This window comes from Oryctolagus cuniculus, chromosome 2 (genome assembly GCF_051225735.1).
Source record: "Oryctolagus cuniculus isolate XC-2025 breed Fujian yellow rabbit chromosome 2, ASM5122573v1, whole genome shotgun sequence".
NCBI classification, from domain to species: Eukaryota; Metazoa; Chordata; class Mammalia; order Lagomorpha; family Leporidae; genus Oryctolagus; species Oryctolagus cuniculus.
This window is the reverse complement of record NC_142868.1, coordinates 2,050,524-2,068,768: the sequence shown is the minus strand read 5'-3', so window position 1 is coordinate 2,068,768 and position 18,245 is coordinate 2,050,524. Positions and strand designations below refer to the sequence as shown.

Here is an 18,245-nt window from a genome sequence, read left to right as displayed (position 1 = left end):
CATGGTGGGAGGCGAGCACCCCGGGGGACAGCTCCCGCCCTGGCGGGGCAGTTAGCTGTCACCTGTCTGAGCGCACGTGCTGTCAGAGGACAGGGGATGGACGAATGGCTTTTCCTTGTGACATTACTAAATTTGCCAAGAAATAGCTCACAGCAGCCACCAGCGACTGCTTTGGTGTCATTCACGTGAGACAGTGCCGGGAGCGAGAGCCGGGCAGCTCTGACCCTGCGCCCCTCGACAAGGACACCAGGGCGGGCGAAGGGGCTTCGGGAGGGGCCGGTGCCAGTGCCCAGTGGGCAGGCGGGTGGGGGCCAGGGCTGGAGGGAAACAGCTGCGGGGGGTGCGGCACCCGTGGCTGGGGACCTGTGTATCTGGAGGCACCCTGTCTGGGGCAAACACTGGGTGCAGGGGAGGGGTGCGGAGGGGCAGCTGGTCACCCCCAAATCATTCCCACAGCCTTGGGGTTCATGGCACAGCCTGTTCTGCACTTTTTGAGCCCAGAGACCAGAACCTGCGGCACTGAACCCCAGGGGCCCGGCCCCCACGCCGCCCCCGCAGACGGCTCAGCCGACCGCATCGGTACGTCAGGGACTCCAGGAGGCGGGGCGAGGACTCCCGTGGCAGCTGATGGAAATCTGAGGTCGCGTCACCAGCGTCAGCGGGGGAAGAGAGCGAGTGGCTTCCGCGGCGCAATTAGAAGTACTGTTTCCAGAAGAGAATTTGTGGGAGATGAGGCCCGACCCCCACGCGCACTGCCCACGGCCACACCGCCATCTGCTGCCCTCCAGCCCCTCAGGGCACAGCACACCTCCACGCAGTCGCCACGCGGTTGAGCCACGCACCCCCACCAGCCCACGGCCCACCCCCGTGGGAGGGGGACCCCGTGCAGCTCTGGGCTCCTGGCTCCAGCCCGGCCCCTCCCTGGCTATGGTGAGCATTTCGGGAGAGAACCAGCAATGGAAGAACCCTGTCACTCTGCCTTTCAACAAATACACAAATCTTTCAAAAGTCATTTTTAAAAACTGGACTCTGGCCAGCATCTCCTCGGCCCACCACCCTCCTGCCTCCGTGCGAGGTCAGCGGCTCGGCTCACCCCCAGCCCGGACTGCGGCGCCTCCCACGAGGCTCAGGCTGGTGGACGCCCTTCTTCCCTAAGGCGGAACATTCCGCGGTGCACCTGCCCCCAGGACAGGTGCCCAGGCCGCCCGCACGGCTGCGCTCTGGGGCCCCCGCCTGTGCTGGGCCACCCCACCCCACCCAGGGGGGGCGATGGTCTCAGGGCCCCACCCTCCCAGCCGCGACAGCCACAGGACGGTGTGGACGGCCACTCTCCCATCCGGCTGCTGGGTCTCCCGCCCACTGGGCTTCCCGGCCCTCTCGCGGCTCATCCTAACCGCTCGGTGGACGTGTGGTCATTAGGATTTGGGCTCTTATCTGACGGCTGCAGTTGGCATTCCCCCGCAAGTCCCTGCACGCTCGGGGTCCGGCCATCTCGTCCGTGAGGCGGCAGCTCTCTCGGTGCAACCCGAGCCGGCCCTCGGCGTCCCGGGCGTCCGGCAGCCAGGTTTTTCTCCAACAGCAGACACTTTCTCACTTTGCTTTTGCGGCCAGCGCCCCCTGCTGTGCACTCGCCCGTCTGCAGGCAGCGCCAAGACCTCCCCACTCTCCTGGCAGCGTCACGGCTCCAGTCTCAGGCTCAGGCTCAGGTCTTCAGCTCACCGTGTGCTGGCTTCTGTGGACGGTGTCTCACACGGATCCCCAGGTCCCCCGGCCGCCCTGGGCCACCACAGACCTCGCTCACTCCGATACCCGGCACGCAGCCGCTCCCGGACCTCCGTGTCTGCACTCACACTCACAGCAGCGCAGGCGACGCGAGCAAGGTAGCACCGTGCTCAGTGCACACGGCACCACGCCCAGACAGCCCAGGGCAGCCGCAGCCCGACTCCAGGCTCCACCAGACCACGCACGTTTGTGCCGCAGCCCGTGGCCCGCCTGAGCGCTCAGGGCAGCCCCGGGCTCTGCTCGCAGATCTGCCCGGCCTCATGCACTCCTGGGTATTTTATTTTATTTAAGATTTTATTTATTTATTTGAGAGACAGAGTTATAGACACTGAGAAGTAGAGACAGAGAGATCACCCGCTGGTTCAGTCCCCAGATGGCCTCAACAGCCGGAGCTGGGCCGATCCGAAGCCAGGAGCCAGGAGCTTCCTCCTGGTCTCCCACGTGGGTGCAGGGGCCCAAGGACCTGGGCCATCCTCCACTGCCTTCCCAGGCCACAGCAGAGAGCTGGATCGGAAGTGGAGCAGCCGGGACTAGAACCGGCAACCATAGGGATGCCGACGCCACAGGCAGAGGCTTAGCCCACTACGCCACAGCGCCGGCCCCACGGGCATTTTGTTTTGAATCCAGGTTTTGAAAGTTTTAAGTTGTTCCTACAAAGGGTGTCTGTGAAGACCTACCTCGTCAGACTTCATCCTGTGGAATTCTAGAATATACGATGTCCTAAATGTCCTATTTTGAGGCCCCGACACAATCTCCCACTTGGTCACAGGAAATACGAACTAACCACTTATTTAAGCAGAGGCCTGCACTCCCAGAGGCTGGAACGTGGGAAGTGGCCGAGTACAAAGAACAGGAATGTAAGTAACCGCCGGACTTCGAGCAGGCAGCTGCCCTGCATGCATTTGTGCCTTGAAACGTCCACTCACGTGGCCTCCTCAGGTCATTCACCTCATCTCATCTGCTTGAAGGGCGAAGCAGCGGACACAGGGGGCGCCCACGGCCATGCAGCCTGGGCCAGGCAGGGCCAGGCCCTCCACCGGGGCCCCGCGGCAGAGCGGCGCCTCCGGCTGCTCCCCTGGCTGCAGGGCCAGGCCGAGGGGCGGCCCTGAGCGGCATTCCAGCAGAGAGCAGGGATGTAGTTCCGGGGAGCCCCCTTCCGCAGGGCGCAGGGCCGAGGCAGCACGAAGAATCCCTGCGGCCAGTGAGGAGGGGGTCCCGGCAGCCGGGGAGGCCTCGGTGCGCACGCAGCCACCCTGGCACCATCAGCACCCTGGACGGGGCTCCGGGTCAAGTCCCGGCTGCTCCGCCTCTGCTCCAGCTGCCCGCTGATGTGCGTCCCGGGAGGCAGCAGGTGAGGGCCCAGGTACCTGGGCCCCTGCACCCACACGGGGGACCCGGATGGAGCTCCTGACTCCCGGCTTTGGCCTGGCCCAGCCCTGGCCGCTGCAGGCATTTGGGGAGTGAACCAGTGGACGGGAAGTGTCTCTGTGTCTGTGCCACTCTTTTTCTTTTCTTAAGAGAGCGACAGAGGGAGCGGCCCCCAGCTCAGGGTCTGCCCTGTGCCCAGGCTGGCCGGGCACCCAGGACACAGCTCCAGGCGGGGACCCCACCCAGGGCCCCAAGGGAGCGTGAGCGCCAGGCAGCCGGCATGCAGGAGGGGCCAAGACAGGCTTAGAGGAAAGAGCTCGTCAGTTTGGGCTAAAAAGGAGAAATTCAGTCAAATGCAAAAGTGTCCACAGAGCCCTTTAAGCTCAACCCACGCTGCCCAGAGCCGGCGCAGCCGGGGCGTCCGCCAGCACCACGGCCCCCGCAGGCCTCTCACCTCGCTTCTCACGTCCCACGGCGCTGGCAGCCCCGCTCCACCGCCCCCACCAGCGCCCCCCTCCCCGGGCCGGGGCTCTCCTGAGGGGCCGCCTGGCTGCTGGCCAGCTCCCGGCCACCTCAGCAGCCCGGCGGGAAAGGAGGGGCGGGAGGGGCTGTCCGTGCCAGGGGGCCCTGGACGACCCCTGGCCGCGCGCCCGTCTCCCGCGTCCGCGTCCCTCTCCCTCTCCCTTAGCCGCATCTGCGGGGCTCAGCTATGCCCGGACCTGGGCACACAGCCCCCCACGAGAGCCCCGGCCCCCTGCAGCCCTGCGCTTTCCCGTGGGCGCCCTCTTATTCTCGAATATTGAGCAGGACCCGGAGTGGGGGAGGGGTAAAAGCCCCGGGGTCTCCGGAAAGCTCTGGGTGGCAGGAAGTCAGCTCGCTCCACCTGACGCGCCCCTCCCTGTGCGGCGCCGACCTCCGGAGCTTTCTTCCCCTGACCACCTGGTCCTCCAGGTCGTGGGTCTGGCGTCTCCTGGGTCATCTCGCTTCAGCAAGGGGACACGCACGCTTCCCAGGGGAATCGAGGTCGCCCGGCTGGCGAGAGCCGCGAGGGGTGGGCAGCGCGAGCGGCAGGGGCTTCCGTGGGAGCTTGCAGGCCGCAGGCACGACCCCGGGACCCCCCAGGACCAAGGGGGCGGCTCTGGGCACGGGGCCCTCTCACGCTACCCCCCGGCACCCGGGAGAGGGGCCCCTGGCGCCCGTGGCTCCAGCAAGCCCATCGGCCAGGTTCTCACACACCCACGGCAATGCCAGTTTTAGGAGTTTGCAAAAGTCTCCGAGGGAGCCCGGATCGTGTGTGCGGGGAAGCGTACGGGCGGATCCCTGGTGGCATTTTTTACTCGGAATGAAATCAGCGCTGTTGAAATCTGCTCCAACAGACCGTGCAAAGGGCAGTGCCGCCTGCAGGCGGCCCCAGCCTCGGCCCAGCGCGGCCACGCCCCACGCCGCCCAGGCAGCCCGGAGGCTGTGCCGCTCCGGCCCGGCCCGGCAGGGCTGGCCCCGAGTCCACCCGGCAGGGCTGACGCAGCTCATCTCCCTCCACCCACGTCCGCACCAGGGCACCCCAGGCCGGTGCCTTCCCCTTCCTGCTGCCCAGAAAGAACCCACGGCGAACCAGCACCCGCAAGCAGCGGGCTCTTCTGTACACACTGCGAGTCTGTCTCTGCCTTCACGTCGGCGGGCGCAGCCCCAGGAGGGAGGGCAGCAGTGTTCTCACCTGCGCCCAGACCTCCGCGGAGACCTTCTGCGGCCAAGTTCAACTTTATAAGCCCGGGAGTGACCATCCCCAACCAGCACACTCCAGCCCGGGAGTGACCGTCCCCAGCCCCCCCAGCCCCAGCCCGGGAGTGACCGTCCCCAGTCAGCACAGCCCCCCCCCCCAGCCCGGGAGTGACCGTCCCCAGTCAGCACAGCCCCCCCCCCCAGCCCGGGAGTGACCGTCCCCAGGCAGCACAGCCCCCCCCCAGCCCGGGAGTGACCGTCCCCAGGCAGCCCAGGGGTAACCATCCCCAGTCAGCACAGCCCCCCCCCCAGCCCGGGAGTGACCGTCCCCAGGCAGCCTGGGAGTGACCATCCCCAGCCAGCCCGGAGGTGACCGTCCCCAGGCAGCCCGGGGGTAAGCATCCCCAGTCAGCACAGCACCCCCAGCCCGGGAGTGACCGTCCCCAGCCCCAGCCCGGGGGTGACCGTCCCCAGGCAGCCCGGGAATGACCGTCCCCCCCAGCCTGGGAGTGACCGTCCCCAGCCCCCTCAGCCCCAGCCCCCATGCAGAACCAGCTCCACGGAACAGGAAGCGTTTTCCAGCCGGGCTCGGTGTCCCACAGTCACTCTCTCAACACCCATCAGAGCTCCCCGCACGGCGAGGGAGAGCAGCCCCGGCCGGCGCTGGCCACGGCACGGACTCCGACTCCGCCACGCAGCCCGGCTCGTTCCCGCGCTGCCGTCCACCCCGCGGCCGTGGGAGCCGCGGGCCTGACTCACCTGCTGCTCACCCTCAGCCTCCTTCTCGCCCGACAGCCCTTCCTCCAAGTCCATCTTCGCTGAATGAAACTTCGTGCCGGCCAGGCTGCGCATCTATAAGGGACCACGTGGCCCCGCAGGCTGCCCGTGCGTCACAGGCAGGAGGACCCTGCCGAGGGATGGCAGGGCGCCCCCTCGTCGCCGTGGCAACAGGACACTGCCGGCAGCCGCGGTGCCAGGGCTCAGACTCTGTCTCAAAGGCGCACACAAAGACGGCGGCCGCGCCTGTGTGCAGCGCTTCCTCCCGCGGCCCGGGAGAACGAGCCGCGGCTGCCGGCACCTGCTCGTCACAGCCGCCGGCCCTGCCCCACACCGCCACGCGCCTGTGCCAGTTCCCGGGGCCAGCCGTGGGGTCTGGCGTGGTCCTGAGACCCTCTCCAGCCGACAGCCCGCAAACTGCTCTGCCTTCCAGATACCGGCAGCAGCCAAGAGGGAGTCAAAGTGGATCCTGGCTTCAAACAGCAGGAAGAAGCCATTTCTAGACGCCGGTGCCATCACACACTCCCTGAGCCTCTGGGGGCCTGGGGGCGCGCGGCTCACCCCAAGGTGCTTCGTCACTGTCCAAACCCCAGCCCACGGACCTCGCCTCAAACCCAGCCGGCTCTGCGGGGCTGGCGCTGTGCCACAGCGGTTAGCAGCCGCTCGCAACACCTGCTTTCCAGGACGGAGTGCCGGCTCTTTCCCACTTCCATTCCAATTCCCGCGCACGCACCTGGGAAGGCAGCAGAAGGCGGCCCAGGCGCTGGAGCCCCTGCACTCACGTGGGAGACCCGGATGGAGCTCCTGGCTCCTGGCTCCAGGTTTGACCTGGAACAGCCCTAGCCGAGTTGGGGATCTGGGGAGTGAACCAGTGGATGAGAGATCTCTCTGTCTCTGTCTCTCCCTCTCTGTTACTCCGCCTTTCAAATAAATGAATAAACTTTAAAGATTTATTTTTATTTTATTTGAAAGGCAGAGTTACAGAGAGGAGGAGACAGAGAGAGAGGTCTTCCCTCCGCTGGTTCGCTCCTCAAATGGTCGGAGCTGGGCTGATCCGAAGCCAGGAGCCGGGAGCTTCTTCCTGTCTCCCACACAGGTGCAGGGCCCAAGCACTTGGGCCATCCTCCACTGCCTTCCCAGGCCACGGCAGAGAGCTGGACTGGAAGAGGGGCAGCCGGGACTCCAGCTGGTCCCCATATGAGATGCTGGCGTTGCAGATGTTGGCTTAACCTGGTAAGCCACAACACTGGTCCCATAAATAAACCTTTTTTAAAAAATTTATTTATTTCAAAGGCAGAGAAAGACACAGAGAGAAAGATATCTTCCATCCACTGGTTCACTCCCCAAATGGCTACAACGGCTGGAGCTGGGCCAGGCTGAAGCCAGGAGCCAGGAGCTTCTTCCGGGTCTCCCATGTGGGTGCAGGTCCAAGCACACGGCCCATCTTTTGCTTTCCCAGGCCACAGCAGAGAGCTGGATCGGAAGTGGAGCGGCCAGGACTTGAACCGGCGTCCATATGGGATGCCAGCACTGCAGGCGGCGGCTTCACCTGCTACAACACAGCGCCAGCCTCGTAAACTTTGTAAAAGAAAGAAAGAAGAGAGCTCTGGGGCCCCTCTCAGCCCTGGGGGTCCGGACGGGGCTTCGAGCCGGGACACACAGGCTGCGCCGTGTTTGGTGTTCAGACGGGCTTTGTCAGGGCAGACAGGCACACACAAGGGAAGAGCCCAGATGAAAGCGGTCGGCGGCTCAGCCGGCCCCGGCGACAGGTGCCCTTCCTGAGAGGCCTGCAGCCATGGGATGAGAAGTGGCCGGTGTGGGTGTGCGGGGCAGAGGGCGGGCCCGGCGGGCCGCGCTCGCCACCTCCTCTTCTGGGCGGGGAGACGGAGGACTGAGGGCGAGAGGCAGGGGGAGCAGCCCCCGGCTTCGGCTTCGAGGCAGGAGTGCGCCCGCCCGTCACCAAGCCGGGGGCGCGGCCAGCTGTGCTCCAGGGCCACCCACACGGTCACGGAAGCGGCCCCGCTGTTCCCATGGTGCTCATCTCGGCCACAAGGCGGGTGCCGCGGCGCGTGCAGGAGACCCAGCCCGTCCCGGCTCTGCGGCTGTTCCACCCAGGGCCCACGTGCCGCTGTTCCCTGAGGTCCTCCGTGTGGCTCACGGCTGGGACCAGCCCCTCTTCTCCAGCTCCGACCTGAGGCCCTGCCAGGGCTCCCGGTCCCGCCACAGGCTTGGGTAACAGGAGGTCACCCGGAGTCCAGGAGCCAACTATGACGCCGGGACAGCCCCGGGCCTCGGCCTGCACGGGCACCCGGCACAGCCCCACACGGGAGCACAGGCGCACACGAGGCGCCGGGAGGGGCGGGGCGGGGCGGGCTCAGTCTCCCTCCCCTTCCCCTCCTCTCCCCTCTCCCTCCCCTCCCCTCCCCCCTCCCCTCCCCCCTCCCCTCCCTCTCCCTCCCCCTCCCTCCCTCTCCCCAGGGCAGCAACAGGAAGTGTTCACTGAGCCCCTGGAGCCCGGGGCCTGGGGGGGTGAGGCCTGGAGACCCTCAGGACACGCACCTCCCGGGCGCAGGGCCAGCCTGCGAGCCTCCCGCAGCCATTCGAAGGCCTGCGCTGGACCCTTCCGAGGGAGCTGTGGGGCCTCCCATCCGCCCCACTGGGCCCCTCCCCCCACTCTCGGTGGGCTGTAACCCCCCAGCCCGCAGCCCGGCCAGGAGGCAGCTCCGGGAGGCGGGGCTCGGGCTGCTGTGCCCACTCGCGTCTCTCCAGGGCGGGGGCTCAGGCACAGTCACGGAGGCTGGGGCGTCCGCCCGCGGGCCCCCAGCTAACAGGGCCTGCAGGGACCTCGGGACGCCCACCTCCCTCACCGAGTCCCAGTGCTGGGGCCCCTGCCCCCTCCTGCAACCCCAGAAGGGAGCTCCAGCCTCCGGCCTTCAGCCTGGCCCGGCCCTGGCTTTGCAGGCATCGGAGGAGCGAGCCAGTGGATGGAAGACCTCTCTCTCTCTCTCTCTCTCTGTGTGTGTGTGTGTGTGCGCATGCGTGTGTGTGTGTAACTGTGCCTTTCAAATAAATACAATGAAACCTCAAAAATAAAGAAGGCGCTTCCAGCGTGGACTGGTGTGTGAAGACCAAGATGAGGACGGCTTCCCGCCGAGTTCTGGGGAAGCAGCAAGGCCGCGGGGAGAGGACAGCAGAGGGGAGGCAGAGCGAGCCGTGTGCAGAGTGAGCCGTGTGCAGAGCGAGCCGTGTGCAGACTGAGCCGTGTGCAGACTGAGCCGTGTGCAGAGTGAGCCGTGTGCAGACTGAGCTGTGCAGACTGAGCCGTGTGCAGAGTGAGCCGTGTGCAGAGCGAGCCGTGTGCAGAGTGAGCCCGTGTGCAGAGCGAGCCGTGTGCAGAGTGAGCCGTGTGCAGAGCGAGCCCGTGTGCAGAGTGAGCCGTGTGCAGAGCGAGCCCGTGTGCAGAGTGAGCCGTGTACAGAGCGAGCCCGTGTGCAGAGCGAGCCGTGTGCAGAGCGAGCCGTGTTAGAGTGAGCCGTGTGCAGAGCGAGCCGTGTGCAGAGCGAGCCGTGTTAGAGTGAGCCGTTAGAGTGAGCCATGTGCAGAGCGAGCCGTGTGCAGAGTGAACCCATGTGCAGAGTGAGCCGTGTGCAGAGTGAGCCGTGTTAGAGTGAGCCGTGTGCAGAGTGAGCCGTGTGCAGAGCGAGCCGTGTGCAGAGTGAGCCCGTGTGCAGAGTGAGCCCGTGTGCAGAGCGAGCCGTGTGCAGAGTGAGCCGTGTGCAGAGTGAGCCGTGTGCAGAGCGAGCCGTGTGCAGAGCGAGCCCGCCGCCCCCGCCCCAGGCCTCGCGTGGAGCTGAGCTCTCGCCCAGGGTTCGTCGGCCGTCTGTGGGGACAGAGCCGGAGCAGCGCGGGTCCCATCCACGAGGGACGGCCCCTCTCTCGCTGCCTCCGTCTCCAGCCAGGTTCGCCTGGGGACCCCTGCCAGCCCTCAGAGAGCACCTGTGCCCACAGCTGCCCCGGCCTCGGCCAGCGCTCCTGTCCACGCAGCGCTGCGGCTGGCGGGGTGCGTCCCTGGGGCGGGGCGGGGCTGGCAGAGGGGGCAGACAGGACCCGAGCCGCGCACTGGACGCCTCTGGTGGCCCTGCCCTGTCCCCACAGCAGCAGGCCCGGGCCCGGGCTCCCACGGGCACACAGCATGGCATCTGCCCAGCCCACCCCACCCCCCGCCAGCTGCCTGCACACCGCCACCTCCTCCGTGTCCTCCGTGTCCTCCGTGTCCCTGGTCCTGCTGCCACTCGCTGCCACAGCGCCTTCCAAACCACGGGTCCGGGTCCACCAGCGGGCCACGCTGAGCACAGGCAGCGGCCTCCCTCACAGCCACCGCACGGCTCGGAGCCCCCCCTGAGCCCCGTCACTGCTCGGCTTCCGGCTGCACACGGCGTCCCTGAGGGCACCACCTCCCGGGGCCACCGCTGTGCTCAGCTCGGGGGCCGGGACAAGGGCAGGCGACGGGACCGGCGCGCGGGCTCAGGCTGTCCCGGAGGCACGTCCTGCCCGCAGCCCTTTTGGGTTTTGTGGCCCTGGACAGCTGACCAGTGGCGCCCACTGCGACAGCAGCAACCGCTCCCACCAGCAAGCCCCTCCCCCCCAAGTCACGAGCCCAGGACCAGTCACCTCGGGCCGCGCTGCCACCGTCACAGGAGACCCAGGACCAGTCACCTCGGGCCGCGCTGCCACCGTCACAGGAGACCCAGGACCAGTCACCTCGGGCCGCGCTGCCACCGTCACAGGAGACCCAGGACCAGTCACCTCGGGCCGCGCTGCCACCGTCACAGGAGACCCACCCAGGACCAGTCACCTCGGGCCGCGCTGCCACCGTCACAGGAGACCCAGGACCAGTCACCTCGGGCCGCGCTGCCACCGTCACAGGAGACCCACCCAGGACCAGTCACCTCGGGCCGCGCTGCCACCGTCACAGGAGACCCAGGCACCGGGGGCGACCTCTGAGCTGGCGCCTCCCCCGGGACCGGAGCCCCTGCAACAGCCACAGGTCCACTGAGAGTGACACCCAGGGCCACTCACACTCACTCACGTCCTGTCCTCACACACTCACCTCACACCCACACTCACCACACTCACACTCACGCTCCTGCCCTCACATACTCCCAACTCACACGTACCCACAACCATGCCCTCACACACTCACATCCTTGCACACTCACGCACAGCACACTCATTCACACACACCCACACTCACACACACGCACACTTACCCACACTCATGCCCTCACCTCACATGAAATCATGCTCACGCTCTTGCACACGCACTCCCACATACACCCACACTCACCCCCACTCTCCTGCACCCACCCTCACCCTCTCCTGCACACGCACTCCCACATACACCCACACTCACCCCCCCTCCTGCACACGCACTCCCACATGCACCCACCCTCACCCCCTCTCTCCTGCACACGCACTCCCACATGCACCCACCCTCACCCCCCCTCCTGCACACGCACTCCCACATGCACCCGCCCTCACCCCCTCTCTCCTGCACACGCACTCCCACATGCACCCGCCCTCACCCCCTCTCTCCTGCACACGCACTCCCACATGCACCCACCCTCACCCCCTCTCCTGCACACTGCGTGCCTGCTCCGCTGCCCAGGGTGCTTGCACACCCCTACTCTCGGGATCCCAGCCCCGGCTGCCAGCTCCACCTCATCACAGCACTGCCCACGCCCCGCTGTGATGAGGGAGCAGCCGTGGACAGCTGTCTGTGGCCAAACCCCAGTGGGCAGAGTGCAGAGTGCCGGCAGCCCCCGGGCGTCCCCAGGCCGCCTGAACCAGCTGGCAGGGGTGAGGTGGCACCCTGGGTCCTGGCTGGGAGCACCTGTCGGCACAGCCAGCCTGGGCCCCCACTTGGACCCCTTTTCAGGCCCTCGGTGCCACCTGTCTCCCCACCCCTCGGGTCGCTGCCTCCTCAGGGCCTCCCGCCAAGGTCACCACCAGAGTGCTCCCCCAGCGGCTGCCATGAACCACATGACCTCCGGCCTGCACCGCACCCGGCTGCCCCAGCAGAGAGCCCCAGTGCCCCGCCCTCCCTGCACCCCGGGGCTGTGCTCAGGCTGCTCAGGGCGCAGAGTGCACCCACGCTCCTGCGGCCCCTCAGCCGATGCTGGTCCATGAATCCCGAGAAGAGCACAGGATGGAGGCACAGACGCCGACTGCACACACGGACGCCCCGGCTGCCCAGCGGGTGGAAGGCTTCACGGCACGCGGGCACCCTACAGCCGACCCCAGGGGCACAGCCTACGCCCTGGTGCCCAGCGGGCAGCCAGCCCTGCTCCAGTGCACACACCCCTCCCCCAGCCTTGCTCAGGGCACACACTCACTCTCGGAGGGCACACTCGCTCTCTGAGGGCACACTCGCTCTGAGGGCACACACTCGCTCTCTGAGGGCACACTCGCTCTGCAGGGCACACTCGCTCTCTGAGGGCACACTCGCTCTCTCTAAGGGCACACTCTGCAGGGCACACTCGCTCTCTGAGGGCACACACTCACTCTCTGAGGGCACACACTTGCTCTCTGGGGGCACACTCGCTCTCTCTGAGGGCACACACTCACTCTCTGAGGGCACACTCACTCTCTGAGGGCACACTCTCTCTGAGGGCACACTCACTCTGCAGGGCACACTCACTCTTTCTGAGGGCACACTCTGCAGGGCACACTCGCTCTCTGAGGGCACACACTCACTCTCTGAGGGCACACACTTGCTCTCTGGGGGCACACTCGCTCTCTCTGAGGGCACACACTCACTCTCTGAGGGCACACACTCACTCTCTGAGGGCACACTCTCTCTGAGGGCACACTCACTCTGCAGGGCACACTCACTCTCTCTGAGGGCACACTCACTCTGCAGGGCATACTCGGTCTCTCTGAGGGCACACTCGCTCTCTGAGGGCACACACTCACTCTCTGAGGGCACACACTTGCTCTCTGGGGGCACACTCGCTCTCTCTGAGGGCACACACTCACTCTCTGAGGGCACACACTCACTCTCTGAGGGCACACTCTCTCTGAGGGCACACTCACTCTGCAGGGCACACTCACTCTCTCTGAGGGCACACTCACTCTGCAGGGCATACTCGGTCTCTCTGAGGGCACACTTGCTCTCTCTGAGGGCACACACTCACTGAGGGCACACTCACTCTCTGCAGGGCACACTCGCTCTCTGAGGGCACACACTCGCTCTCTGAGGGCACACACTTGCTCTCTGGGGGCACACTCGCTCTCTCTGAGGGCACACACTCACTCTCTGAGGGCACACTCACTCTCTGAGGGCACACTCTCTCTGAGGGCACACTCACTCTGCAGGGCACACTCACTCTTTCTGAGGGCACACTCTGCAGGGCACACTCGCTCTCTGAGGGCACACACTCACTCTCTGAGGGCACACACTTGCTCTCTGGGGGCACACTCGCTCTCTCTGAGGGCACACACTCACTCTCTGAGGGCACACACTCACTCTCTGAGGGCACACTCTCTCTGAGGGCACACTCACTCTGCAGGGCACACTCACTCTCTCTGAGGGCACACTCACTCTGCAGGGCATACTCGGTCTCTCTGAGGGCACACTTGCTCTCTCTGAGGGCACACACTCACTGAGGGCACACTCACTCTCTGCAGGGCACACTCGCTCTCTGAGGGCACACACTCGCTCTCAGGGCATATACTCACTGAGGGCACACTCTGCAGGGCACACTCGCTCTCTCTGAGGGCACACTTGCTGAGGGCACATGCTCACTCTGAGGGCACACTCAGTCTCTGAGGGCACACTTGCTCTCTGAGGGCACACTCGCTCTCTGAGGGCACATGCTCACTCTGAGGGCACACACTCACTCTCTAGGGCTCACGCTCACCCTGTGCAGGGCACACTCACTCGCTAGGGCACACACTTGCTCTTCTACATTAAGAAAGCCACGGCCCCTCCCGCAGCGCCGGGCTCCTGGGCACCGACACCGCACACCTTGCTCTCCTTCCACATGGTGGGGACTGAAATCGCGCCAGTGGCGGGCCTGTGGAGCACTGCTGCTCTGAGCTCTTGCACACGTGCCTGGGTACGCGAGGTGGCCACCCTCTGTGCTGGGCGCCCCCGCTCACATGCGCCCGGCCCTGGGCATCACCAGCCTCCCCGTGCCCGCTGTCCTGGCGGGTGGAGCCGGCTGCGGGGCGTGCTGCAGCCCTGCACCGCTGGCTAAGCCTGTCTGCCGCAAAGCCCACGTCTCTCGCCCGCTGCCCTGGGTGTGGGAGAGGCGCTGCCTCTGTGCGTCTTCCTGCTCTGCACACGGCCCGCGTGTCCACGGCGGGGTCCGAGGCCACGCCCTCTCGTCCACTCTGACTCCCCGTGCACCAGCAGCTGGAGACTTCGCTTGGACAGCCCTAAGCTCACGGACGGCTGGAGGATGGCGAGGCCGTCCTCTCAGCGCCGTGGCCAGGCCTGCCGGAGCCGCCCCCGCGGCAGCAGATGCCTCCGGGGACAGGCCACGCGCCAGGCCACGAGCTGAGTCTCACAGACTTGAGAAACCGAACCAAGGGTGCACAGCACCTTCTCCGAGCGCCACGGGATGAAGTCAGAAACAGCGCCTGCCACCGCCGCCGGCTGCCCGTGTGGGCGCAGCTCAAGTCCCAGCTGCTCCTCTTCCGATCCGGCTTCCTGCTGATGTGCACAGGAACACAACAGGGGATGCCCAAGTCCCTGGGCCCTTGCACCCACGTGGGATACCCGGATGAGCTCCTGGCTCCTGGCTTCAGCCTGGCCCAGCCCTGCCCATCATGCCATTTGGGGAGTGAACCAGCTGATGGAAGATCTGTCACTCTTTCAAATAAATAAATAAGTCGCTATAAAACTCAAACAATCCGTCAACAGTGGACGATCACGGGGCCAAGGGCAGCACCCCAGCCATCACCGTCCTGCCTTTCAGACACAGAGGCCAGAACAGGATGAGGGGGACAGCCTGGGGCGGCCACGGCGAGTGTCACTGACCAGGAGTCTCCCACGCGCCCTCCAGGGACCGATGCCAGGCACACCCAAGCGGTTTGTTGCACAAGGGCCTGCCCAGACCTTACTGCTGACCCAAAGCCACACCTGTCCAGTCCCCAGACGTGGGGATGAACTAGAAGCTGCTGATGGCCACAGCCCCCTTGCACTGGCCTGGTGCGGGGGCTCACCACTGCTGGGTGGGGGAGACAGCCCGCCACAGGGAGGCCACCAACTGCAACACACTCGGTGGCCCCCACCACATCTGTGAATTCCCGTCCCCAGGAGGCGGTGCCTGGGCGTGCGCCCTGCCTGGGAACGCCTTCTTTCTGCACTGTTAGAAAGGAGACGACCCCCAGGGCACTGACACAGCACAGCCCCCGCGCCCCTCACAGCCTCCCCTCGGCTCCCCTCGGCCCCCACAACACTCACAGCGCCTGCAGCACCGGGCGTGGCCGGCCCTAGACACCCAGAGGTCAGAGGCCCAGCCCAAGGGACAGCCTAGAGGCGCAGACCACCCCCCGCCGGGACCCTGCTCGCTCCCTCTCCTGGGCTCACGGGAGGCAGTCAGTGGGAGGCGGGGCCCAGGCAGGAAAGGGCACGGAGTCTGGCCACGTGGGCTGTCAGCCCTCCCTCCTGAGAGCCCGGGAGCCACGGGCACAGTGAATGCTAGCACAAGCTGGCCAGGGCCCACCGTGGGCAGGCACGGGCACGGTCCTGCGTGGCCCAGCAGCAACACCTGCCACAGGTCACAGCCACACCTGGGTCACACAGGGCGCTCCCAGCAGGAGGCAGTGCCGCATCTGGCCGTGGCTGCCCCAGGGGAAACCGGAGCCCCGCCGCGTGGAAGCAGGCGGGGCGCGTGACAGCCCCCGCCCCTTCAGCAGCAGGACGGCCGCCACCACCCCCACCACCCCCACCCCGTTACCCCAGCCCCACGCCTGTGCCGCAGAGGATGCGAGGAGCCGTGTGGGGCACGTGGGCCGCGTGGGCGGCAGCCCGCCGGAGACCACTCACCTCCAGGTCGTCCAGGGAGCGTGTGGCGCTGAACCTCTTGGACCTCGCCGCCGACCTCCGGGCCGCCGGGCGCTGCGCGGTCTGTGCCGGGCCCGCTCCTCGCCCGCATTTCGAGCCCTGGAAGCAAGGGGAAATGTGGGGTCACCTGGCGGGAGGACGCGGCTCTGCCCGGCACCGCGCAGGAGACAGCAGAGCCGGGGAAGCAGCCCGGTGAGCCCAGGGATCCGAGGACGAGACCGCCCCAAGCCTGCCCCCCGCCCAGGGAGGGGCCCCTGGAGCTGCCAGCTGGACAGAATCCCGCTCGCCATGGGTTCCCACGCCAGGTCGCCGCTATGCTGCTTCCTCCGGGAAAGCTCCAGAGTCAGCTAGTGACGCCTGTCACTCGGCCAGGCCCCTGCACCTGGCACAGCCCACAGCCCGGCCCTGCCCTGGGCCACACCTGCCCGCAGGCCGTGCCCCTCCTCCTGCGCCCCCGCACCACAGCCCGCACGGGGCCCCTGCAGCTCCCCAGTGTCAGAATTCCTGCCTGGCTGTCCACGGACACCCGGGTGCCAAGTGTCCCCAGCTCTGTCCAGCAGGCCCTCCAGCCCTGTGCTCTCTTGAGGTCTCCACTGCCCAGGGCCGCCCCTAGGAATCTGCTGTGTTACACAGCTCTGCCTCGCGTCCTCTCCCTTCTGCCACCTGCTGCCCAGCCGCCCTGGTGCACCGGAGCCCTGTGGGTGGGCTTTGCCACGCTGGGGCAGGGCGCACCTCCCGAAACACCACCTGCTGTGGGGCCCGGAAATGTAAAGGAGAAAAAACAGGTCCAGCAAGCAGGGAGGCCGGGAAGCTTCGAGCCAGGCCTCTCCACAGCGCTCCTGCCACCGGCTCTCGGCCGCCCCCTCGCGGACAACTCGGAAAATCGCCACCGCTCCTGCGCCCCGGCTGGTCTAATTCAGACGCTGCGCACAGCGCCCTGAGAGTCAGCGGACCAAGCACCGCAGGCGGCCAGCGCGGCCCACGGCCCGGGGGGAGACCCCAGGGCCCCTGCAGAAGTCACCACCCACAGCAGTGGTGGGGGGTGCCGGACCGGGCGCCGTGAGCCCAAGAGGTGCAGGTGGAAGGGGCGGGCGGGCTGTGCTCCCGCGACACCGTGGTAAGACTGGTCACAACTTAGACACACGTAACAAAACTCACCCTGCTACCCAGCGCAGTGGCCTCAGATGCGTTCACTGTGCGACCATCACCACCCGCCGTCTCCCGAGCCTCAGCTCCCCACACGGAAATGGTCTCCCTGGGACGCTGCCCCCGCCGCGGGCCCGGCACCCCCACTGCGAGAGCCACGAGGCGCCCCGCCCCTGACCGGCTGTGGCACTCGGAGCAGCAGCCGCGGTCCCTCCACACGGAGCGCGCTCAGAATCCCCTTTCTTTCCGGCTGGGTGCTGCTCTCCGTGCACCTGTCAAGGGCGCTCATCACTCCCACGCCGTGTCTGCACGGTCCCTGCTGCTGTCCGCGGGACGGCCACACTGTCCTCCACGGCAGCCCACGATCTGACACTCCCACCAGCAGTGGCCATGGCCGCCCCGCTGCACCCTGGGCTCGCATGCACCTGCCCGACGGGGCTGGCCCTCAGCACCTGTCCCTCTGCATCCTCTCGGTAGAAACGTCTATTCAAGGGGCCGGCGCTGCGGTGTAGCCGGTAAAGTCACCGCCTGCAGTGCCGCCTCCCATATGGGCGCTGGTTCAAGACCCACTGCTCCACTTCCCACCCAGCTCTCTGCTATGGCCTGGGAGAGCAGTGGAGGATGGCCCAAGTGCTTGGGCCCTGCACCTGCCTGTGGGAGACCCGGAAGAAGCTCCTGGCTCCTGGCTTCAGATCAGCACAGCTCCGGCCGTTGCAGTCGTTTGGGGAGTGAACCAGCGGATGGAGGACCTCTCTTTCTTTCTCTCTCTCTTTCTTTCTCTCTCTCTCTCCCTCTCCCTCTCCCTCTCTCTCTGCCTCTCCTCTCTCTGTGTAACTCTGACTTGCAAATAAATAAATCTTTTTAAAAACACGAAATGTCTATTCAAGGGCTTTGCCTAGTTTAAATCTGCCTGTTTCCCTCCTTTGTTAGCGAGTGCAGGATTCTTTGCACGTTCTCGACTTAACCCCACACGCACACGTGCAGTTTTACATGTTGACGTAACGCAGTTTTCCCGTCTCCCCCGCGGCCTCACCCTGGACCAGGAGCCCAGCAGGACAAGGCCTGGCCCGGCAGTCACCAGCACGTGGCGAGACACCCTGTGTGGGGGAGACAGCAGACCCCTGGGGGGCAGCCGCCGCCTCTCCTGCGGCTTGGGGGGTGGGGGTTGCTGGGGGGGGAGCCCACAGTGACCGTCAGCAGCCAGCGCCACGCAGGGAAGGGGTGGCTCAGTGCCAGCGAGGGCGGCACGGGGACAGGAGGGAGTGGCTGGGACCCCGCAGCTCGGAGGTCCCGCGAGGCTGGGCCCCGGGCCTCTGCGAGGCAGGGCCACGTCCACGTGTCTGAGGGGAGCGGGACCAGCCCGGCAGCACAAGGAAAC

General features: G+C 66.5%; 1 protein-coding gene across 5 annotated transcripts in view; it reads right to left on the bottom strand.

The window, feature by feature from the left end:
- Positions 1–18,245, bottom strand: part of RGS12 (regulator of G protein signaling 12) — a 79,320-nt gene that overhangs the window by 31,920 nt on the left and 29,155 nt on the right. For 4 of the 5 annotated variants that reach the window (XM_089325112.1, XM_051841604.3, XM_089325108.1 and 1 more), the window contains exon 3: positions 15,704–15,820. In XM_089325112.1, the coding sequence (XP_089181238.1) occupies positions 15,704–15,820 (117 nt within the window). Of the gene's footprint in view, positions 1–5,628; positions 5,752–15,703; positions 15,821–18,245 lie in introns of those variants that run through there. The other variant, XM_051841606.3, reaches the window with a different exon arrangement.